General features: G+C 47.2%; 2 protein-coding genes across 5 annotated transcripts in view; one reads left to right on the top strand and one right to left on the bottom strand.

The window, feature by feature from the left end:
* LOC142571914 (uncharacterized protein C3orf38 homolog) overlaps positions 1-9,640 on the top strand; it is a 32,539-nt gene extending 22,899 nt beyond the window's left edge. Inside the window, exon 4 of the mRNA XM_075680624.1 lies at positions 7,564-9,640. Within this exon, the coding sequence (XP_075536739.1) occupies positions 7,564-7,959 (396 nt within the window). The 3' untranslated portion in view covers positions 7,960-9,640. The remainder of the gene's footprint in view (positions 1-7,563) is intronic.
* LOC142571905 (uncharacterized) overlaps positions 1-19,115 on the bottom strand; it is a 53,973-nt gene that overhangs the window by 23,983 nt on the left and 10,875 nt on the right. For 2 of the 4 annotated variants that reach the window (XM_075680599.1, XM_075680602.1), the window contains exons 2-7: positions 17,765-18,068; positions 16,801-16,977; positions 15,863-16,231; positions 14,319-14,625; positions 12,430-12,712; positions 8,368-10,680 (exon numbers count right to left, since the gene is read on the bottom strand). In XM_075680599.1, the coding sequence (XP_075536714.1) occupies positions 10,554-10,680; positions 12,430-12,712; positions 14,319-14,625; positions 15,863-16,231; positions 16,801-16,977; positions 17,765-18,068 (1,567 nt within the window). In that variant the 3' untranslated portion in view covers positions 8,368-10,553. Of the gene's footprint in view, positions 1-8,367; positions 10,681-12,429; positions 12,713-14,318; positions 14,626-15,862; positions 16,232-16,800; positions 16,978-17,764; positions 18,069-19,115 lie in introns of those variants that run through there. The other 2 variants (XM_075680601.1, XM_075680600.1) reach the window with 1 other exon arrangement.

Genomic DNA, 19,115 nt, shown 5'->3' with positions numbered 1-19,115 from the left:
TGCTGAGATTAATTCAACACACTCCCAACCGCCAAATCACTCATTCAGCTCAAGCGAATAAGAATAAAGTTTTTGTATTGGTCTGGTGGTAATAACTCCTTGCTGTTGTTGAATCTTGCAAGAGCGGACATGGCCATCAACACCCTTGTAGACTTCAAGAAACCTTGCGAGTTTCCACATTTGTTGAGGTAATTTCTCTGCCTGGACTATAACGATATCTCCTGTCCTTATTTCGTTGGTGGATCTCCCATGGGAAAAGTGCGCTGACCGAAGTTGCAGCAGATATTCTTTCGTCCACCTCTTCCATCAGGCGTTTCCTGCAGGCGTGTCGTCGGACAGCTTCTGTGTGCGTACAGTTCACTGACACGTCGTTGCAGCCCTGTGGTAGCGTTATTAGTCTCCGTCCTATGATGAGGTCTGCTGGTGTTAATGCACCAGGTTCTTCGCTGTCCGACTCAATGTAGGTGAGAGGCCTGGAGTTCACGACTGCTTCGACTTCCGTAAGCACAATTGTCAGCTCTTCAAAGTTAAATCGAGCATTGCCAAGAACCTTTCTCAGTGGAAGCTTGATCGTCCTGACCAGACGCTCCCACCAGCCGCCCCACCATGGTGCGCTGGGAAGAATAAACTTCCAAGCGATACTCTTCTGGCTCAAGTACACCATTACATCCTGTTTGGAAAGTAACTTGAAAAGCTTCTCTAAGTCTTTTGATGCCTTCCTAAATGTTCTCGCGTTATCTGAATAAATCACGTGAGGTAGACCCCTTCGCGCTACAAAGCGTCGTAAAGACATGAGGAATGCTTCTGAGGTCATGCTGAAAACTAGTTCCAGGTGCACTGCTCGTGATGTGGCACATGCGAAGAGCGTTATATAACATTTTGTTTCTCCGGTTTGAGTTACAACAAATAGTGGTCCTGCGAAGTCAACTTCAATGACTTCGAATGGGTTCATCGGCCTTACACAATGACGTGCTATAGGAGCAGTTGGAGCGTCGCCAGGGCCAATTCTGAAACGTCTGCACGTATAGCAGCCGTGTATGACTTTCTTCACTAATGGTCTTGCCCGGCAGATTCAATAGTGCTCTCGCAGCTGTGGCAGGGTGTCTCTCATGCTTCCATGCGCTATTTTGCAGTGTGCTCGCATTGTCAGTAATGTAGAAAAGTGATGATCGTGCGGGAGGATGACTGGGTGTTTTACCTCCTCAGATGCATCAAGGTGCAACAGGCGCCCGTCCACCCGGAGGATGCTGTCGGCATCCAAGAACGGGTTGAGGTCTTTGACATGAGAGGTTGTCTTTGCTGATGTACCTGTTGAAATCGAACTTATATCTTCGCTGAAGGCTTGCTGCTGTACATGTCTGATCCAATATTTCTCTGCTTCAGTGATCTCTTCAGCTACTAGAAAACCAGTGTGCACTCTGTTTTTGAATCGGCAGTGTTTGATGAATCTGAATATCCACGCCGTGACCCTGAGCAGCTTTTCGATTCTGCTGTAGCTGTCAATGTCCAGAATCGATATCGACTTTGTCGCACTGGAGATCGCAATGTGAACGGCAGTCATTCCACAGATTATCCCATCGTCGGTGCTGATAGGTTCTGGGGGTTGTAGTGGCCATCTATCTTCTGACTTGCCTAGCCAATCTGGTCCATGCAGCCACGTACAGTTATACAATAACTTATCCATTGAAACTCCACCTGTCAGTAGGTCAGCAGGATTCGCCTGTCCTGGACAATACTTCCACGTAGAAGAATAGATTTCTTTCCCTGATCTCTTTCACTCTGTTCGACACCAATTGCTTCCACTTCATTGCATCACCTTTCATCCATGACAACGTAATTGTGGAATCTGACCACATTGTACAATGGATATCAAAGTCAGTGAGGGCACTTGGGACGTAATTAAGTAGCCTTGCTCTGATCAAGGCTCCTGAAGCTCCAGCCGTGGTAGTGTCGTTGTCTTGATAGGTGCCACACATGCTTTTGCGATCATCAACTCGGTCCTCACTGAGCAACTCGGTACGATGTAGAGCGCTGCGCCATATGACAAAGGGCTTGCGTTGCAAAATACGTAGTAAATATACGTCGCAAATACCTGTAGCACACAGGACGATTTGGTTCTGCTGTCAAGATAACGTGGTATGGAAATATTCTGCAAGAGTGCTAGTTGGCTCACCCATTCATGCCATTCTTCTTGCAGATCCTGAGGTAGCTGCTCATCCCAGCCTATTCCATGTGTCCACAATTTCTGGAAGAAGATCTTTATGGCAATGGTGAACGGCGCAACAAATCCCATTGGGTCGAATATCCATGAAGCAGCTTGAAGAACGAACCGCTTGGTATCATCGTTTTCTTTCATAAATTCGAGAAGGCCCCTCAAAGAAAAAGTGAAAGTATCCGTGTACGGATTCCATGTGATTTCAAGTACTTTCACACTTGTCTCGTGGAGGACAGACACTTCTTTGCCTACCGACCGTTCCTCATGCTCCAATGCGTTAATCAGACCATCTGAGTTGGTCATCCATTTCCTTAGCGTCATTCGTGCCTCCTCCATAATCTCTTTGGCTTCGCGGCAGACTTGAAGTGCTCCTTCATCTGACTCTGCTCCAACCACTAAATCATCTACATAGAATGACTCGCTAAGAAGTTTCGCGGTACTGGCTTTGCTTGGAGGCATTCTCTTTAGGTGATGAAGTATAGTTGCCGTCAGTAGGAAGGGGCTACATGTTGCTCCGAATGGCACTCGTGTCATCCTCCACTCCTGAATCTCCTCTTCGGAGAAACGCAGTGCTTTTTTTTCTCCAAACCAGAGGAAACGAAAGGCATCTCTGTACTTCTCTGCGAATGAGATTTGAAGGAATGCTTTCTCAATGTCAGCTAGCAGAGCTATGTGGTGCATTCTGAAGCATAACAGTACCTTCACCAGATCCTGGTACAGGTTTTCACCCTTTTCGAGGCATTCATTTAATGAGAAGCACCCTTTGGCGTGCGAAGAAGCGTCAAAAACTATTCTGACTTTTGTGGTTAGTGCATGCTCTCGGGTCACTTCCCTGTGATAAACCTTTGTCGGATCCAGGGGTGTCCCTTCAACAATCTTCGCGTGTCCAGCCCGCAGGTACTCCCGCATGGTGTTGTCATACGTCTCTAAAAGTCCTTGCTTGCTCGACAGTTGGGAGATAAGTTCCTAAAGTCGTGTTATTGCGACTTGCTTGTTGTCCGAGAGCTCGACCTCTTCCTTCCAGGGCAACATCACTTCGTTTCTTCCGTCCCTAAGAGTGATGGTTTCTTCGAATTTCATTAATACTGGACTGAGCCTGCTCTCATTATCAACGGCGTCTGATATTCCCACGCTCTCGACTTCCCAAAATGAGCAGGGGAATTTGTCGCTCTCTTGTACACGCGTCTTCAGTACGCAGACCATGATCCGCGAAGCTGTTATATGTAATGCCATGCAGTAGGTGTTGCCTTGAAACATCCACCCTAGCTTAGAGTTGATAGCAATCAGTGTCTCATTGTTCTCGCATCGAGTGACTTCACCCGTCATCACAGTCCACATTTGGTCGGAACCGATAGGAACACTTATGCCTGCTTCCCCAACAATGGATTCCAGACTTCTGAATTTCCGTGACGAACAGAAAGCTGGTTGTACTTGCCTCGATATCTTGGCATATGTGTGGAATTTCTATTGCTTGCAAGGCAACTTCCATATCTGAGAACTGGCTGTGCAGACGGAGCTGCACAAGACACCGCTTCTGTGCTGCTCGATTCAACTTGCTTGCAAACGTACTGAGCGCAATGATGGTACAGCCCACACACTGCAACTACACCTGTCGTGATAGCCGTTCTGTGACGAATGTGTGCTGACTGCCTCCGTCTGTGACACCTCTGATATATAAACAGATGACATCTGTTACTGCCCAAGCTCGGAACGTCTGCAGGAGGAAGCTCATCGATGAATCCTTGATGGTATGCCGATATTTCCCTAAAGATGCGCACACAGTCGTGTTTGTGCTTCGATTCCTTGTTGCTATTCTGGCAGTTGTTCTGCAGTTTTCCCGTGTCTTCTGGCTAACCCTTTGCGGATCACATACACTCGTTGCATGACGTCCTTGGCAGGCAGAGCAGGTAACCTTGCATCTACAATCACACGCCCTGTGACCTTTAGTCGTGCGTTGAAAGCACGTCATGCCTCCTGATAAAATTTGTTTCTTTTGCGATAGTGGGAGATCAAGCGTGCAGTCTTCCGTGGAATGTTGACTCGACTTACAAAACACACAGTTCTCAGTTACTTTCATAGTGTTGTTGTGGAGAACTGAAGACATGGGTTGCGAGTCACAAAAATGGCGAGATTCGTTTGGCACATTCTCTCTTCCTGGATTCGCAAACTGGCTTTTCTCTAAGCTCTCCAACCCAATGGACAGGAAATTTAATAGGTGTTCCAGCTCCGTGATAGACGCTGCATTACTGCTATCACTTGTCGCCCGAATGGTGCAAGATCGATGGTACTGTACCACTATATCGTTTGGTAAAGCCTGCAGTAACAAGTCGCACAACATTGTGGAAAAGGACGTCTTGCTCACCCTCAAGGTCTCCAGTCCGCGGATGTTGATGACGATCTGGTCGTACAACTTGCGAAGAGCTGTCGGGTCACTTGAATGGACCGAAGGAAAAGTAGGAAGCCTGGAGAAGTACTCCTGTTCGAGTCTCGTTCTATCGTCAAAGCGTTTCTTGAGTATATCGATAGCGTCCTTGTAGCAAGCTTCTGTTGTAGGCAGTCTCACAATAGCTGAGGCTGCGTCGCCTCTTAGGAAGAACCTCAGGTAGTTAAACTTGTCCGTCGCTGTGAGGCTTCCGTTGCGGGGAATCATCTGGTCGAATTGTTCCCAGAAGTGGTTCCATCGACACAAATCACCAGCAGATGGAGCAATAGTAAGCTTGGGTAGCTTGGCTCCAGGGGCTCCTGCTGTACTGACTGTCGGTGAAGGCCGAAGCTCCGGTGTTGGTGACGTGACAACGCGGTCTCGCTTGCTAAGCAGCTAACTCATGATGCTGGTAGCGTTGTCCTCGTATTCCACAACGGTGTCGTATTCTTGCTCAAACTCTTCATCAACTCTGTGGCTCTCTAGCTCCTCGTTGATCTTTTTCAGCTCATCGTTATTCACCTTGAGACATCCGTAAATAGTGTTGAGCTGATCTACGGTGGCTATTTCATCGCTGAGAAGAGCTCTTGCCTCGTTTCTAAGCCTGGTGTTCAGAGATCGTCTCGACGTCCACTTCGATCGCAGCCTCTCCGTGATGGTCAATTCACTCGTAGCCTTCCGTAGTCTCCGGTAGTAGACCCCGGGTCTCCGGCACCAAATGTTTAAGATGACGTACGGTTCACTGACAAGAAGCGAGGTTCAAAGCATCAGGCATTCTTTTATTCTTTGCCGTTCAGGTAGCCCCTGGCTGCACCTGCTCGTGAGCATAGGCTCCCTCCAGGAAGGAGGCGCTTCTTCTTCTTCGATCCGAGACTGTGCTGAGATTAATTCAACATTGGTGCCGGTTCTACCATGCGCATGAAGTGACAAAACTTGAGTCCATGCACAACGTGTTAACAATCTTATGGAACATACAAAAGCACACACTTACGCAAACAGCTTCAGGGCAATATAATGCATTACAATTTCCTTTGTCACTGCGAGTTGCCGATGCATGTCTCAGGAACACCTAAAACACGCAACCCTGCCTGGTTACCCTGTTCTTCTGGCAGAAGGATCACCTTACACTTGAACGACGCCTCATAATGAAAACATGGTTTGTTTGTTTTTTCATTCTGGCACTGGACTATGACCACTAAAGGCGGTTGAGCAGAAGCGCTACCACAGGCGTAAACCGCAAACCAACGCGTAAAACGCCATCTGTTCAATGGCAGTATGGCTAGCTATCTTGCAATTAGCTTTTTTTTTTTCCCTTTTCTTCTTTCTCTTAAAATAGGGAGTATCGGTATTGTTTTTGATTTTGAGTAGAGATAGTTATGATTGTAGCACGCACATGAATTTGACCCCACTTTTTATTTTAAAAACATGCACGTTAGAATCGTGCGAATACGGTATGTGCCCTCGTTGCCCGTTTAGTACCGCGTTGTCCGTAACGTCTATCTATGAAAATTTGCCAGTGGTTGGCAGAGTGGCTAGTGACAAGCCATCGCACAGGAAGCTTGCTATCAATATTTTCATAACTGTAGACCTGATCGACGATCAAGCGTCTGACCACACATACTGGCTGGACTAACAGCCATAGTAGGACATGACTGATAAATCTTTAGACAACTGTACTTAATAAGCATGGCTTGAAATGCATAGAGGAAAGAAAAACTTTCTTTTCTCCATGTTGACAAGCCAGCATGCCAATTGTGTGTTGTCGCACAGATTGCACAGTTGCATATTATTAGCAACATCGCAAAGCAGTTGTTATTTTTTTTGTTCCCATGCCATGTATCAACACAAACCACTGACGGAGCGTCAAAATCCACAGAAGACACTTTGTTGGCACATCGGAGGCATCACACTTACATATTTTTTTAAATGTGGTTGCAAATTTTTTATTCAGCGACATCAGTGTGTGTGCTTATAACGAAAACGGAATATGATGACGATATCTTCAAGTCAGAGGTGTCTTTGTTATAATGAGGTTTGATTGTACCAACATTTTTTGGTATTCTGGATTTTCACACTGGATTGAGGATTCCCCCCTATGAAGCCATTCAACATTGTTTAAAGGACTTCATGCTTAATAGGTGATGTGTAAAATATGGTGGCTGTGAAGCAGTTCGGGCTCATGCAATCCCTCTTGCTGTCTGCAGTAGGAAAAAGCGTGGCCTTTAAGATTGGCTTCCATTGCTCTGATGGAGCCGGTGCTGAGGATGCCATTTGGACACTCCCTATTGAGATGTTACATAAATTTTCTAAGTGGCAAGCACGCACTTTTATTTAAATAAAAATCGTTGCCGCAGGGCACACTTTATGGGGAAAAAGAAGAAAAGAATACAGGCGTAGTTTTGGGCAGAGCACCACTTACTATTCGTCAAATGGTTCCTTGGCTCATTGAAGCCAAAGAAGGCACCATTGAACTGGTTTATTTAAAGAGGCTTAATTTTCATACTTTTGCTTTGATTGGAGTAGTTAAAATATCAAAACATCATTAGTGAAGACACATTTTTGTGCGTCACATGCAGTGTGCTGCCAGTTGTGATATGGAAAATTGTGATTTCTGGTCTCACTCGTGAGCCGTCTGATGTATTGCGTATTGTTTTTTTTCCCCTCTAACACAAACATAAATTTTAACTTCATCATTTTCCTATCTCCCGTCTATAAGGGCTATTCACCGTCTTCATTCTTTTCTTTATTTCATTTATTATTATCCTATTAGTAGCTTGCATAAAATTTTCATTCCTCTGTTCTTCTTGCACGTTTACTAAATTGATTTCACTTTTTGTTTTCTGCACAATGTTCATGTTTTCCCCAAGGCTTTGTAGCATTTTAACATTCTTTAGCAACTCAAAATCCTTGTTCATTGGACCAACAGGTGCAGTGCTTTGAGAGGCTTGCTGGGCGGGAGAACCCGCCTCGTGTTCTCTCAATCCGTGGCTCGGAGCCGGCCTCACGATTTCTGTGGCAGCTGGCTGGAGGTGCACGCCGCATGTTCCATCCCAATGTGCGCTCAGTCAAGTGCGAAGTGGAAGATCATGGACTGGCGCGCATCAGCGTGACTGGTGTCGTGCACGAATACAACAGCTGCATGGGACTCTTCGAGTGCGGCTTTGGGCTGGTGCGTGACCCCAACGCGACAGCCACCGAGAGTGACGTCTGGAAGCTGCAGTTTGTAGAGGTGGTTCTCAGGGTCTCGCGCATCGGCTTTGTCACGGCTGCAGTGCTTTCGACTGGCGAAGACGACATCACCATGGAGCTGGAGTGTACTTGAGGGCCAGCCCTGCTGGTCTTCCCTAAATGTCGTCCTGTACCTCCTTTTACTTTCACTCCCTCCCATCCCGATTCGAATGTAGTTGCCTCTCAGCATTAGGGTAGTACTGAAACTACTAGCCTGTCAGCCACATGGTTCTCATGATTGCTCTGTGAAGTGACAGCCTAGCAGGAGTATGCGTGGGATTCGGAGACAGCACATATGGCTTAGTGCACAGAAAATAGCTAAATGCTGTTTGGGAACAAATGAATTGAATATGAACAAGTGAGAGAGGGTCACAAGTGCCCACAGGCTTGCAAGAGCACTCCTAGGCCATATTGCAATTTGTCCAATTTCCTGAGTCTGCCGTCTCACTTCTCTGCTACGTGAACACTGTCATACATTTATGTTTTCTTTTTGCCATGGCGGATGCAATGCTGTGCTGTTGTGAAGTATTTCCATTGGGCGAAAGCCATCCGCCCTTCTGCAAATAATGTTCTTGTAATTGAAGAATGATTGCCCTGTAGCATTCAGAAAGTAAGTGAAAGTTCCTAGTTCCTGGCATGACGAGCAAGCATCAAACATGCTAGTCTTTCAAGGCTAAAAGGAGGATAATATCTTGATGCACTGCACCAGTATCACCTTTTTACTGGCTTATTATCTGCAAGCGCAGTGCGCTACCACTCAAACAGTTATGCAAGTAGATTTTTGTGTGGACTCTGGTGGAAGCTGTTTAACTTTGTAATGCATTGAGTATGTGTCTATTGCAATGCACACAACAAAATAACTAGGCATATCCAGTAATGTGGCACCATTTATTGCATTTATTGCAGAAACTGGTCGCAAATGCTTGACTTCATATTGTTCAGCTTATGCTTGTATTGCTGATTTGTATCTGCATTTGCCTGTTTTCTGTGTATCACATTATATGCCCTTTATATAGAAAATTTGCCTGCCTCATATACATATATATAAACATAATTTTAAAGCTGTTGTGGTATTGTCTTATGATGCATATCTGCAGTAATGAGTTGATTTCAGGGTCAATGTATGGCAGCCCCTTGAAGATCAGGTGGCCTTTTCATCACAAATTAGTAGCATTGCCAACACTTTTTGTTCGTGTGAATGGCATAACCAGTCGTGTTCTTGTTCACTAATTGTTGGTGTACTAACTTGACAGTTGCAGCAAAACATAATAGTACAGTGTTACAAACCACATAGATATGTTGTGACATGATGCAGTTGTGTGAATTGGATTCAAGACAACAGCATAATGCATTGTAACAAACCACGTAGGCATGTATCTGTAGTGGCATGCTGCAGTTGTGTGAATTGGATTTAAGACAACTGAAGCCCAAGGAATGCCACTCCATGCAATGCCCTGTTAGAAGCTGCTGGTAAAAACAAAAGCATTTTCCCCATGATGCAAACAGTAGTGTTCGCTCGTATTTTCCCTTAAAGGTACTCGAGTATAGGCGCTGTTTTGTAGATCTCAAAACTAAGCATTGTCATGCATGTTCTTGTTAGCTTATGTCATGCACCCTATAATGATGAGCTTTCTTGTAATGCTCACAATTAATGAGGTATATACTTCCATATTCATCTTTGTGTTTACGGTTTGTACCTTCTTTTGTGCCACTGTGTAGTGAGTCCACATTGTACGAATAAAATGTGCAGCAAACTGTCTGCAGGAGCAGCAAAATGTGACATCTGTCTTTCCATGAACAGCAATGTTCAACATCTATCTATTTAATGTGAAATGCAAAGTAGCTTGTTATGCAACAGTTGTTAAAGAGCCATGACAATATTTTTCAGTCCAGTAAAGTAGCTGTAGGCTACTTTAATTTATATGAACAATTCCTAGTAGGCATATTGCGCAGGACATTGTTAGGTAGTCAGTGTACACGAATTGTTGCTGTTTTGTTTTGACCAAACTAATGACATGCATGAAGCATCGTAACTGCATTAAGTCTGCTACAAGGTTGCTAGGGGTGTGCTCACGACCATCAGCACAGTTTCTGTGCTGATGGTACAGTTTCAACTTGTTTGCGGGCTTGAGCATGCAGGTGAGAGCCAGAGACGGTGCAATCCTCATAGGGAAGACATTTAGCATTAACGAAGCCATCAAAGCATGACAAGTGCCAAGCAACGCTGCAGTGGCATATTTTACTGTAAAAGCAGTTACGTGATTGCAGTGCAAAAGTGGAAGCCAATATTTTTTACCACGTGACTGCAGGAGCATAGTTGTTGGCTCTGCCCGGCTTCTAGACTGGCATCCTGTACGGAACCAGTTACGTCACATGGGCAACATCAGCTACATTACCTAAGTTATTCGGAAGCAGCATTCATAAAGCAAGCTACTAGGTACTCTGAGGTATCTTTTTGAACCTGCCTATGGGTTATGGAACGATTGAAGAAGTGCAAAGGGTTTATCTTGAATGTGGGTGGCAATTTGCTACTGCAAAGTTCATAGCACTTCTTGACCATTGCCTTGGTATGCCTCTTAAAAGGTCCTTCATGAAGTGGGACAATCGAGTGTTTCATTATGCATGTGGTGCTTCGAAGCTATTTAATGCAACCTTTCTTTTCTATAGCAAGTTTTATAGCAAGACATTCTATAGGGGCTTAAGGTTTGCACAGGCAACACGAGGCATCCTGAAGTGCGACTCGTGAAATACAACTGGAAGCCCAATGACACTCGTTGGGCCAGACAGCACGACATGCGAGTCTGCAAAGTGGTATCTGTGGAAGAAAAAAAAAAAAAATTGGAAGGACAATGCAAGCAGTACATCTGCAAAGTGCCGTATGTGCATGAATATAACACAACCACAGAAATCATGAAGAGTGGAGACACTATGGTGCAAGCATAGCCATGACAGGCTTGGAATTGAATTTTAGAGTGTAGCATTAGAATGCCTTCATTCTGGTAGGTTCATGCATAATCCAGATTGTGCATGGCCATCTGTGCGTGCACCGGCGCCCATTTCTCGCCGTGAGCGCTTTCCTGCTCGTGTTCTAAGAGGAAGCTTTAGCTCCGGAGGTCCTGTCTTAATAAATGGAAACGGAGAAATCATTTTGCTCGGTAACCATTGCACTAAATTTCATGAAGTTTGTTGCATTCAAAGTTCAAATCTAGTGACTGCAGCAAGCGAATATTTTATTTAAGCTATTTCTTTACTAGAATAATGGAATGTTAAAAAGTAAAAAAAAAACTCGAGTATCATGTTTACAGATCTATACGTGCGGTGCATAGCCTATAAAGCGCCGCTGCTGGCCACCTAGCGGGCATTTTTGAAAGCACGCTCGGGATGTAGTAGCAGACGACAACACTTTGCAGCAAATATGGCTGAAGTTCGTGGCTGCGATTTCAACTTCTTTTGGGTGCCAAACTACTACTTCAGCAGTGACAGCTGCAGGAAAGGCACAGACCTCGGTGAAAGCGGACATGTGCATGATGTTGACATGACATGACATGACATGTTGATGTTGTCATGTTGACATGTTGTTGACATGTTGATGCATGACATGTGCATGATGGGACAACTCAGCCCGCATACGTGCCAAGTGCGCCCCGTAGACAAGCGCAACGAAGCCCAGTTATTTGAAGTGGAGCTCATGTTAAAGGGTCCCTGAAATGATTTGTACAAATTTTGAAGACACATAGTGTACAACTACAGTAAAACCTTCGCGCCTCAATTTAAGTGAAGTGTCTCATATTAAGCTACAGGCGATTACAAATTGCCCTTCTCTCTAGCCATGCTCTTCCTCCTCAATTCGTTCGCGAAGCGATCGGGGTTAAGCTCCGCTTTCATTGGCTCTCCGTCATGTCGTCTACTTTCGATGTTTTGGAGCCATTGCACGAAGGCTCTCAAATTGTTTTGCAATCTGCCTGGCCTGCGATTCCCAGCGAGAGCTATCCAAGCAGCGTGCACAAAGCACGCTGCTTGGATAGCACCGACGACCGTGTCCGGTATTCCGGTAAACACAGGCGAGCTAGGCTTTTTGACGGGACAGCGGAGGAGTAAACGTGGGCGGCCTGCACGATGCACCTACCTGGTGGCGCAGAGCTCAACGAGCCAAACACAGAACTCATATTGCTGTAGCCAAGTGTAAAGCATTTTAAACATTTAAAAAGAACATGTTCGTGGTTACGCTGCAGCCGAAAATTTACACCAAAGTAGAATACACTTAGTTACTGCTATATTAGTTCTGTGTTTGGTCGAGCTCTGCGCCACCAGGTGACTGCAACCGCAATGTTAGCGCCTCCGCCCATCCGGCTAAACGCCCAGTCCACCTGCATTTGGTGGACTGAGCAAGTCAGAAGCCCGCGACAGCTATCGCTGTGTGAAACGGTAACTAATACCGCCATATTGTCAAATTAGCGATCTTGCGAGCTCTGAATGTCTCACAGGTCGGCTACACCTTTTCTGATTGGTTCGAAACTTGGCGCATTTCGACGGGACAGCATACCTATCGTACATGCGCGCATACCTGGCCAGTCCCGCGCGACAGTCCGGTATGGAGACGGCGCCCTGGCGCCCGGCTAGGTCACCAGCTTCGCACCGCAGCGGTGCGTGGGCCGAGCACTCGCAGCCGTAAGCTGGACCCGTGTCCACGTGGTGCGGGTTGTAGTGGCCCTTGGTGGCTGCGCAGTCGAACGAGCCCGGCGCCAGCGGCACGGAGTGCAGGTGCCAATTGTGGTCCACGCTGCCGTTGCGGCCGTCCTGCCAGCACAGTCCCAGGTCCACGTACGCGTCGCCCAGCGGGTCCTCGGCTGTGCGCAAATGAACGCGCGCAGGAAAGGGCAAACGGCCGTTCGAGTGTGTGCTTTATACGTTATTTGCTTCGACACGAAGACAGCGAGCATTGTTGCCTTCGACCGTGAAATCTAAAAACTGCTGTCCTCTGAATGCGGAACGATGTTAAATGTACATCGACTGCAGGCGTCTAGATTCGATTCGAGTATACTTTTCAAGCGGTAAAGATGCAGTCTAGCCTAGGCAGAGCGGCGTTCTCGCAGTCTCCAACTTGCGCTTAATTTGTCTTAGCGCACCTAGGTGGTGTACGTTACCGCGCCCTGTCAAATGAGCTTTTCTTTCGTGCTGGATCGTGAAAGTTATAATAATGACATATACGTGGTTTTGTTAAAAGTTGAAAATGCGGTTCCTTCGTTCTTTTCACAAATAACCCTAGGACTGCGTGATACCGCGGGAATCGTTTCAACTGAACTTTTCTTTTACAGCATGAACGACACAGAGATAGCCATCTACGATTAAAACAGCTCCATTTCTTGTTCACGTGAGCAGCCTCCAGATATCCAGCGACAGGGATTTATTGGTCGGGTAGAGCTGAGAGGTCGGCCTGCACCAACGTTTTGTGGCCGGATACTTTCAGTATCGGGCACGTGAGGAGGTTAAAGGTACAAAATGATTATGATTACAACAACATGAAGCTATAAAGCAGGTCTTAAAGGCACCCATTGATTCACTGTCGCATTTTTATTTCTTTTTGCTATCTGTGTTAACTTAAGATGTCAGTCCACTGAAAACAGACGAAAACACGCACAGCGCGCGCTTGAAATCAACTACCATGCAAGCTTTATCAAAAAGCACCACAAATACTGCGTCACAGGCGAAGTAAAGTTCGCTCGAAAGGGAGATGCAAGTGAGGAAAGCGGTGAAAGTAGCAAAGATAAATGTTGTGTGCAGTAGGAGCGCATACGCCATGCACTCCTGCGTGTTCCATTTTTCTACGCTTGCTCATAAAGAATTTCTGATGCGAAGACCGACAAAACATGTTCCCAAAACATGCTATGCTCTTTAACCTTGCGAGGAAAAAAGAGACAGAGAGAGAAAGAAGGCGCACGTTTACTGTAAAGATTTTTTTTTTCTCATAGCGGCTGTATGTCAGGAGAAGCCGACTTTAATAAACGATGCGCGAAACTCGACTGCGGCTTATAGAAAGTGCACTTTACAAGATGGTCAACTTTATGCGCTCACAGCGCTACTGACACTGTAATTGACATGCCAAGATTAAGGAATGAGTGAGGAATCGAGGAGGGGTAGGTCTGGTGGCTTGTTTACTCATACGTGTATCCGCTTGTTGCATGAGGTCCGCCATCTAGCGAAGTTCAACCCAACTGTACGCAGAAGTTCAGCTGCGGAATTTGTCCAGGAAGCGGTTGCGCAGCGAAGAAACAGAGAAGCGTTCATAGAAAGGGAAGCGTCAAATGAAGAGAGGGAGAGAGCGAGTTGCACGAAATTGCTTAGGCAGGAAGGTTAACCAGAAGAGAACATCATGTTAGCTACCCTACACAGGTATATAGCAGGGGTGAGGAGAGACAGAAAGATAGGAAGCCGATCGGCATTACATATATATACCGTGGTCGGCGCGCGTGATGGTGACAGATCCCCTGAGTGGTCCTTCAAGCGTGGCCCGTACTCGCATCAGGGGCCTGGCGGACACCGGCAGCAGGTTGGCGCACACCAGGGGCCGACCGTCCGAGCCGCGCACGAGGAGCATGCGGCCCACGACGCTCTCGGGCCCCGACAGAGGGAGCGTCGGGTCGAGCAGATGCCAGTAGACGGCGCGGTGTCCCGCCACCGGACCGTACTTGCCGCTCAGGTCGCCCACGGGGAACTGGTCGGTCGTGCCGTGGCCCTCCGGTGGACTCGCCGTGCGCTCGATCTGCGCGAGCCCGGGTTCGAGGTCTCTTTCAGCAAGGAATGACTGACGACGGCAGCTGTCGAGGCTTCATTATTTCAACTGCTTCTGTGCCTATCAATATGCCGCACCAAACACTGTCATCATCGAGGCGAAGGAGAAATTCAAGCGGCACTTAGTTATCCGTACGTGGATGAATGCGAAAGCACTGCGGCCACGTCAGCAGGAGCGCCGCGACGTCACGTGACCAACGGTGTTCGTCAGTAGGTGCGCACAACGCAAGATCGTTGGTTCGACTCCCACCAAAGGTCGTGGGTTCAAGTGCCTTAATTAGCTGCATATGCCTCAATTAACTTCGCCTGAATTAACACCAAAGGTCGTGGGTTCCGTGTCCACGAAAGGTTGAGGGGTCGCATTTTATTAATGCTTTTGCATTAATAAAAGCTGCTGATTAATAAGCTGCATGCTGAAGGTCAGTGGCGAAGAGCGCTGCATGTTCAGTGTCGAGGGCGATGTATTTAGTTGGTGATGTTTGTACCGGCGCTGCGTTTTCCTAGAGAAAAGATGCTCGAGAAAAGATGGCCAACGCTGATGTCATGATTGAACTCGATCAGTTTTTGGAAGCGAGATCGCCTGCGAATGCTAAGTGCTGCGCGATGGCTCCCTTTTGCCGCATTTGAAGTACGCTCCTTGGACGAGACTGTATACAGATTCTACAGCAGTTTCTCCCTTCCCTCAGAAAACAAGAAAGCTGGCACTGCGTAAATCCTCACTGTTCAAAAGCCCTGTATATGAGCAAGATGAACTATCATCCTCCCGCTCCAAAACTTTCTAGCCCCAGTAGCGGTATTCTCGAACGATTGTTTTAGAGAATACGATCACTTTCGCGAGATTTCGCGTGATGAGGTCATAGTAGTGCGAACTAAAAACCAACTGGCCTAAAATTTCGCCTTACTAAGTTACATTTCGCGTGACTCAGCGTTGGACGCGTCAAATGTCTACGGCCTTTCCCCGCACAGTGACAAGCACGCTGTCTTGGCATAGTGACAGGAACGCGGTCGCCCGTAGACGCCAATGCGCCAGGTAAGGGGTCACACGAAATCTTGCGAAAGTGTTATCGTATACCCCCAAAAGTGATCGTTCGAGAATTCCGTCCCGCCTAGTTCTTACGGGCGCGACACAACGCGGCCAGCACGCAGCAATGCCCATTCCCTCACTGTCTTTCGCTTTTTTTTTTTTCGACAAAGACTGCACGTAGTACCTTAGCCGGGTTGTAGGGCGCGGCCGGTCCCGGACACTGTCTGTCCGCAGTGCCAATGGAAATTGGTCCAATGAGCACCTTTGACGCAACGTAGTCAAGATTCTCCAACTGCACGATGGAAAGCGTCGGCTCGAACGGCGACGGCTGGTGGAAGATGGCCTTTCCATGGCGCGGTCCTAAGTCGGCCACCGCGTGCCGCGACCTCCACTCGTGCAGCACTGCCGCGGCCATTGGTTGTCCCGTTGCCACGTCCTCCAGGGTTGCTATCAGTTCACTCGCCGACGCGCTGTCGCCTCCACCGCATGTATCGAGAGCAGGAGGGACGCCCTCTAACACGTGGTACGCCCTTGTTCCCGCATTTCCCGGCCGCTGTGAGGGAAGCCGCGTGGGCGGGCATCATTGTTAACAAGCATTAATACTGGCGCTCTTGTTGTTTCGCGCTTGTCCTTCCAGCGCTGTTTATTTCCGCTGCTGATAATTTCAACGCTTGGACAGGGAATCAACGAGGGTATTGTAGAATGTTTTGACACAGCGTTATGCGTGATCCACTACCGCGGCACCAATGAATTTTCAGAAGTATGACCTTGTGCACCTTCGGATAGAGGCGAGGACATCTTCTGCGGCGTGCTTTTCTGTGACGAGCTTTGAGATTGGCTTAGCAAAGCAAGCAGTTGACTTAATTTACGTTATCCCTGTTGCAAAACACAGTCTCTGAAATTTACGAGCTACCGTATGGACACAAATTAGCATGTTAAAATTAGTATTTCTCCGCGGTGGCATCCGCTGGTGCAGCCATCCGACACTTGCTGCATCTTCCATCTGTTTTGCTACGCGACAACAGTTTTGTTAGACGTTCCGACTTGCTATACTTTGTCCGTGGATGGTGTAGTGCGACAGGGAAATTTCCGATTGCCAACGTTGGTCGTCTGCCAACTAACCTTGCCCACGCTGACCTGGGAACACGACTCTGGAGGAGTGTAACAGGGCGCGACCGTAGGCGGCTTAGGGACGTTTTGAGGCGTTACGTGCGTGAGGTTTGCGGCCGAAGTTCCTGGAGGCGGCTGTTGAAGACGTGCTGGCTGGTCCTGCTTCCTTTTATGAATGGACCACCGCACCTTTAGAAGGAGGAGAAGAATAGTGCAGTGAGAGCATGGACACGAACGAAAGGCTTGTGTCATTGCACTTGTATACATTTGTCTTTGGATCAGAAAGTGTTCACATCTCTGGAGACTGTCGCTGTTATTTTAATTTCACAAGCGCAATATGGCTTATTAGTTTAAATGCCAGTGAGCAATGTGCAGGGTATGTACTCTGGCAGTGTCTGCCTGAGGTGGCCCAAATGTCCTAATACGACACAAGTTAGTACTCTGCTTAAGCAGCATTTGAGAGCGCCGGTTAACACAGGTGGCCGTTCAACCAAGCCTCGACACGAGCGATGATGTGCGTTGACCGGGGCGTAGTCCAAAGGAGTTCGCGAAACAGAACAGTTTGTTTGTAATTTGCGAGTGAGCGTACTTCCTAATTAATTAGCTGAATGAAACTTGTAAGGACCAGAGCTTATTCTAGCAGACAAACATGGGGCTCTCCGTTTTCCTCCCGTAGAAGCCCACGTTTTGACAGCAGACGGGAAGCCTGTAACGCTTACAACTTCACCGTGAATTAAGACAAATAAATGAAACTCGGCGTAATGATAGAGTCGTCTTCGCGGCCAATTTCAGTAGGATTTTTTCCAAGATACCTACATTTGATTGAGAGCTACAGAGCATCTCTCAAGAAAGTTGGCTTTGCCACAACACGTTTCCTGTTCGCTGTTTTCTGTTCGTTGGCGGTATACCCACAGACGGCTTCGCGGCAAAAACCGCTAATGTCGAAGTCCTACACAGCGTGCGAACGTTCGCGTACCTGGGCGTCACGGCGCGTTCCGTTGGTCCAGTGCAACTCGGCGTAGACGGTGCCGAAGCTGGGCCACCGGCGCACGAAGAGCGTGCCGGCTATGGGCGGCCCCGTGAAACGAGCGGCGTACGTAGTGACCGGGGCGCCCGGCGGCTGCAGTGCGGCGCACGCCGTGCGGCCCGTCTGGACGCTGTGCAGCACCAGGGCGCGGCCTGCCCATTGCCGGGACTCCACAGGAAACTGCGTCTTGGTCGCGAGACGCGTCTCCTGCTCCGAGGTTAGTTGGCCGAACTCGTCGGTCAGGTCCTGGATACTGCAGATCAGAGGCCGCCGCGTTCGCTACCGTTCTGTACGCCGACAAAAATCTATTGCCAGAAGTTTACCTGGGGTTTATAACCTACATATATCTAATAAACTATCGTGCGTCACTCGATCGCTACTCTGCAGCCACAGTTGCTATAGGACTTTTGTTTTTCGCCATTATATAACATTCGTAGTTATGTGTCAGTAGATTTTCTATAGAATGGGGGAAAATGAACTTTCAGTTCCGTGAGAAGCAAACCCCTGGCGTTGCCTCAGTGTTGCGAAAGGTAATATAGTGCTCCTGCTCCACACACGCACTTCGTAAGATTTGATGGTGACACACGTCTGCAAGACCGTTCTCGAAAATAACAATCACGTGTATTTTTTTTTATCGAAATGAAAATTAAATAGATTTAGTCACGCATATAATGGTGACGGCTACTTCTTTTCACGCAACAGTAGTAAGAATGAGATAAATATTGCAAAACACATAGTAACGACACAGGCTCAGAAACAGCGGAGTTATAGATAAGGGAGTAAATGAAGTCCGCATAAATAGTCATAACACCCTGAAACATGCAGAGACAAAAGGCGGGAACCAGGTTGCACCACACACTATAAACCGAGTTCCAACACACGCGTATAAAGAGTTCTGAACACGTGCATAGCTTTACCACCGCTTCAGAATTATTACAGGACCACTTACGCCGTATATCCTTACTTTAAGAGCCATTCCATACCGGGCACTTGAACTATACTGCAATATCTATAAATGAACTGCGGCTACTGTTGTAGTTTCAATACTCTCGATGATCGCTGAATTGTACAGGGAGGAATTATTTTCTTTCTTTTTTTTTTCAAAATTGAAGCCATCGAGGTTAAAACAGTGTAATTCCGCAGTGAAAACAAACGTCACAAAACTGTGAACTTCAATAAACGGAATTAAGTTCTTAAGTGTAAGAACTCCACACCTCACACTTCAATGCAGTATACATACCGCAATTCGTAAATAGAAACACACACGATGGACCGAGCTTGCGTAAGCTGAATAAGCTAA

The sequence above is a fragment of the Dermacentor variabilis genome, chromosome 2, assembly GCF_050947875.1.
Source record: "Dermacentor variabilis isolate Ectoservices chromosome 2, ASM5094787v1, whole genome shotgun sequence".
Taxonomy (NCBI): Eukaryota; Metazoa; Arthropoda; class Arachnida; order Ixodida; family Ixodidae; genus Dermacentor; species Dermacentor variabilis.
Note: the sequence above shows the minus strand (reverse complement) of the source record. Positions and strands in the feature narration are given on the sequence as shown.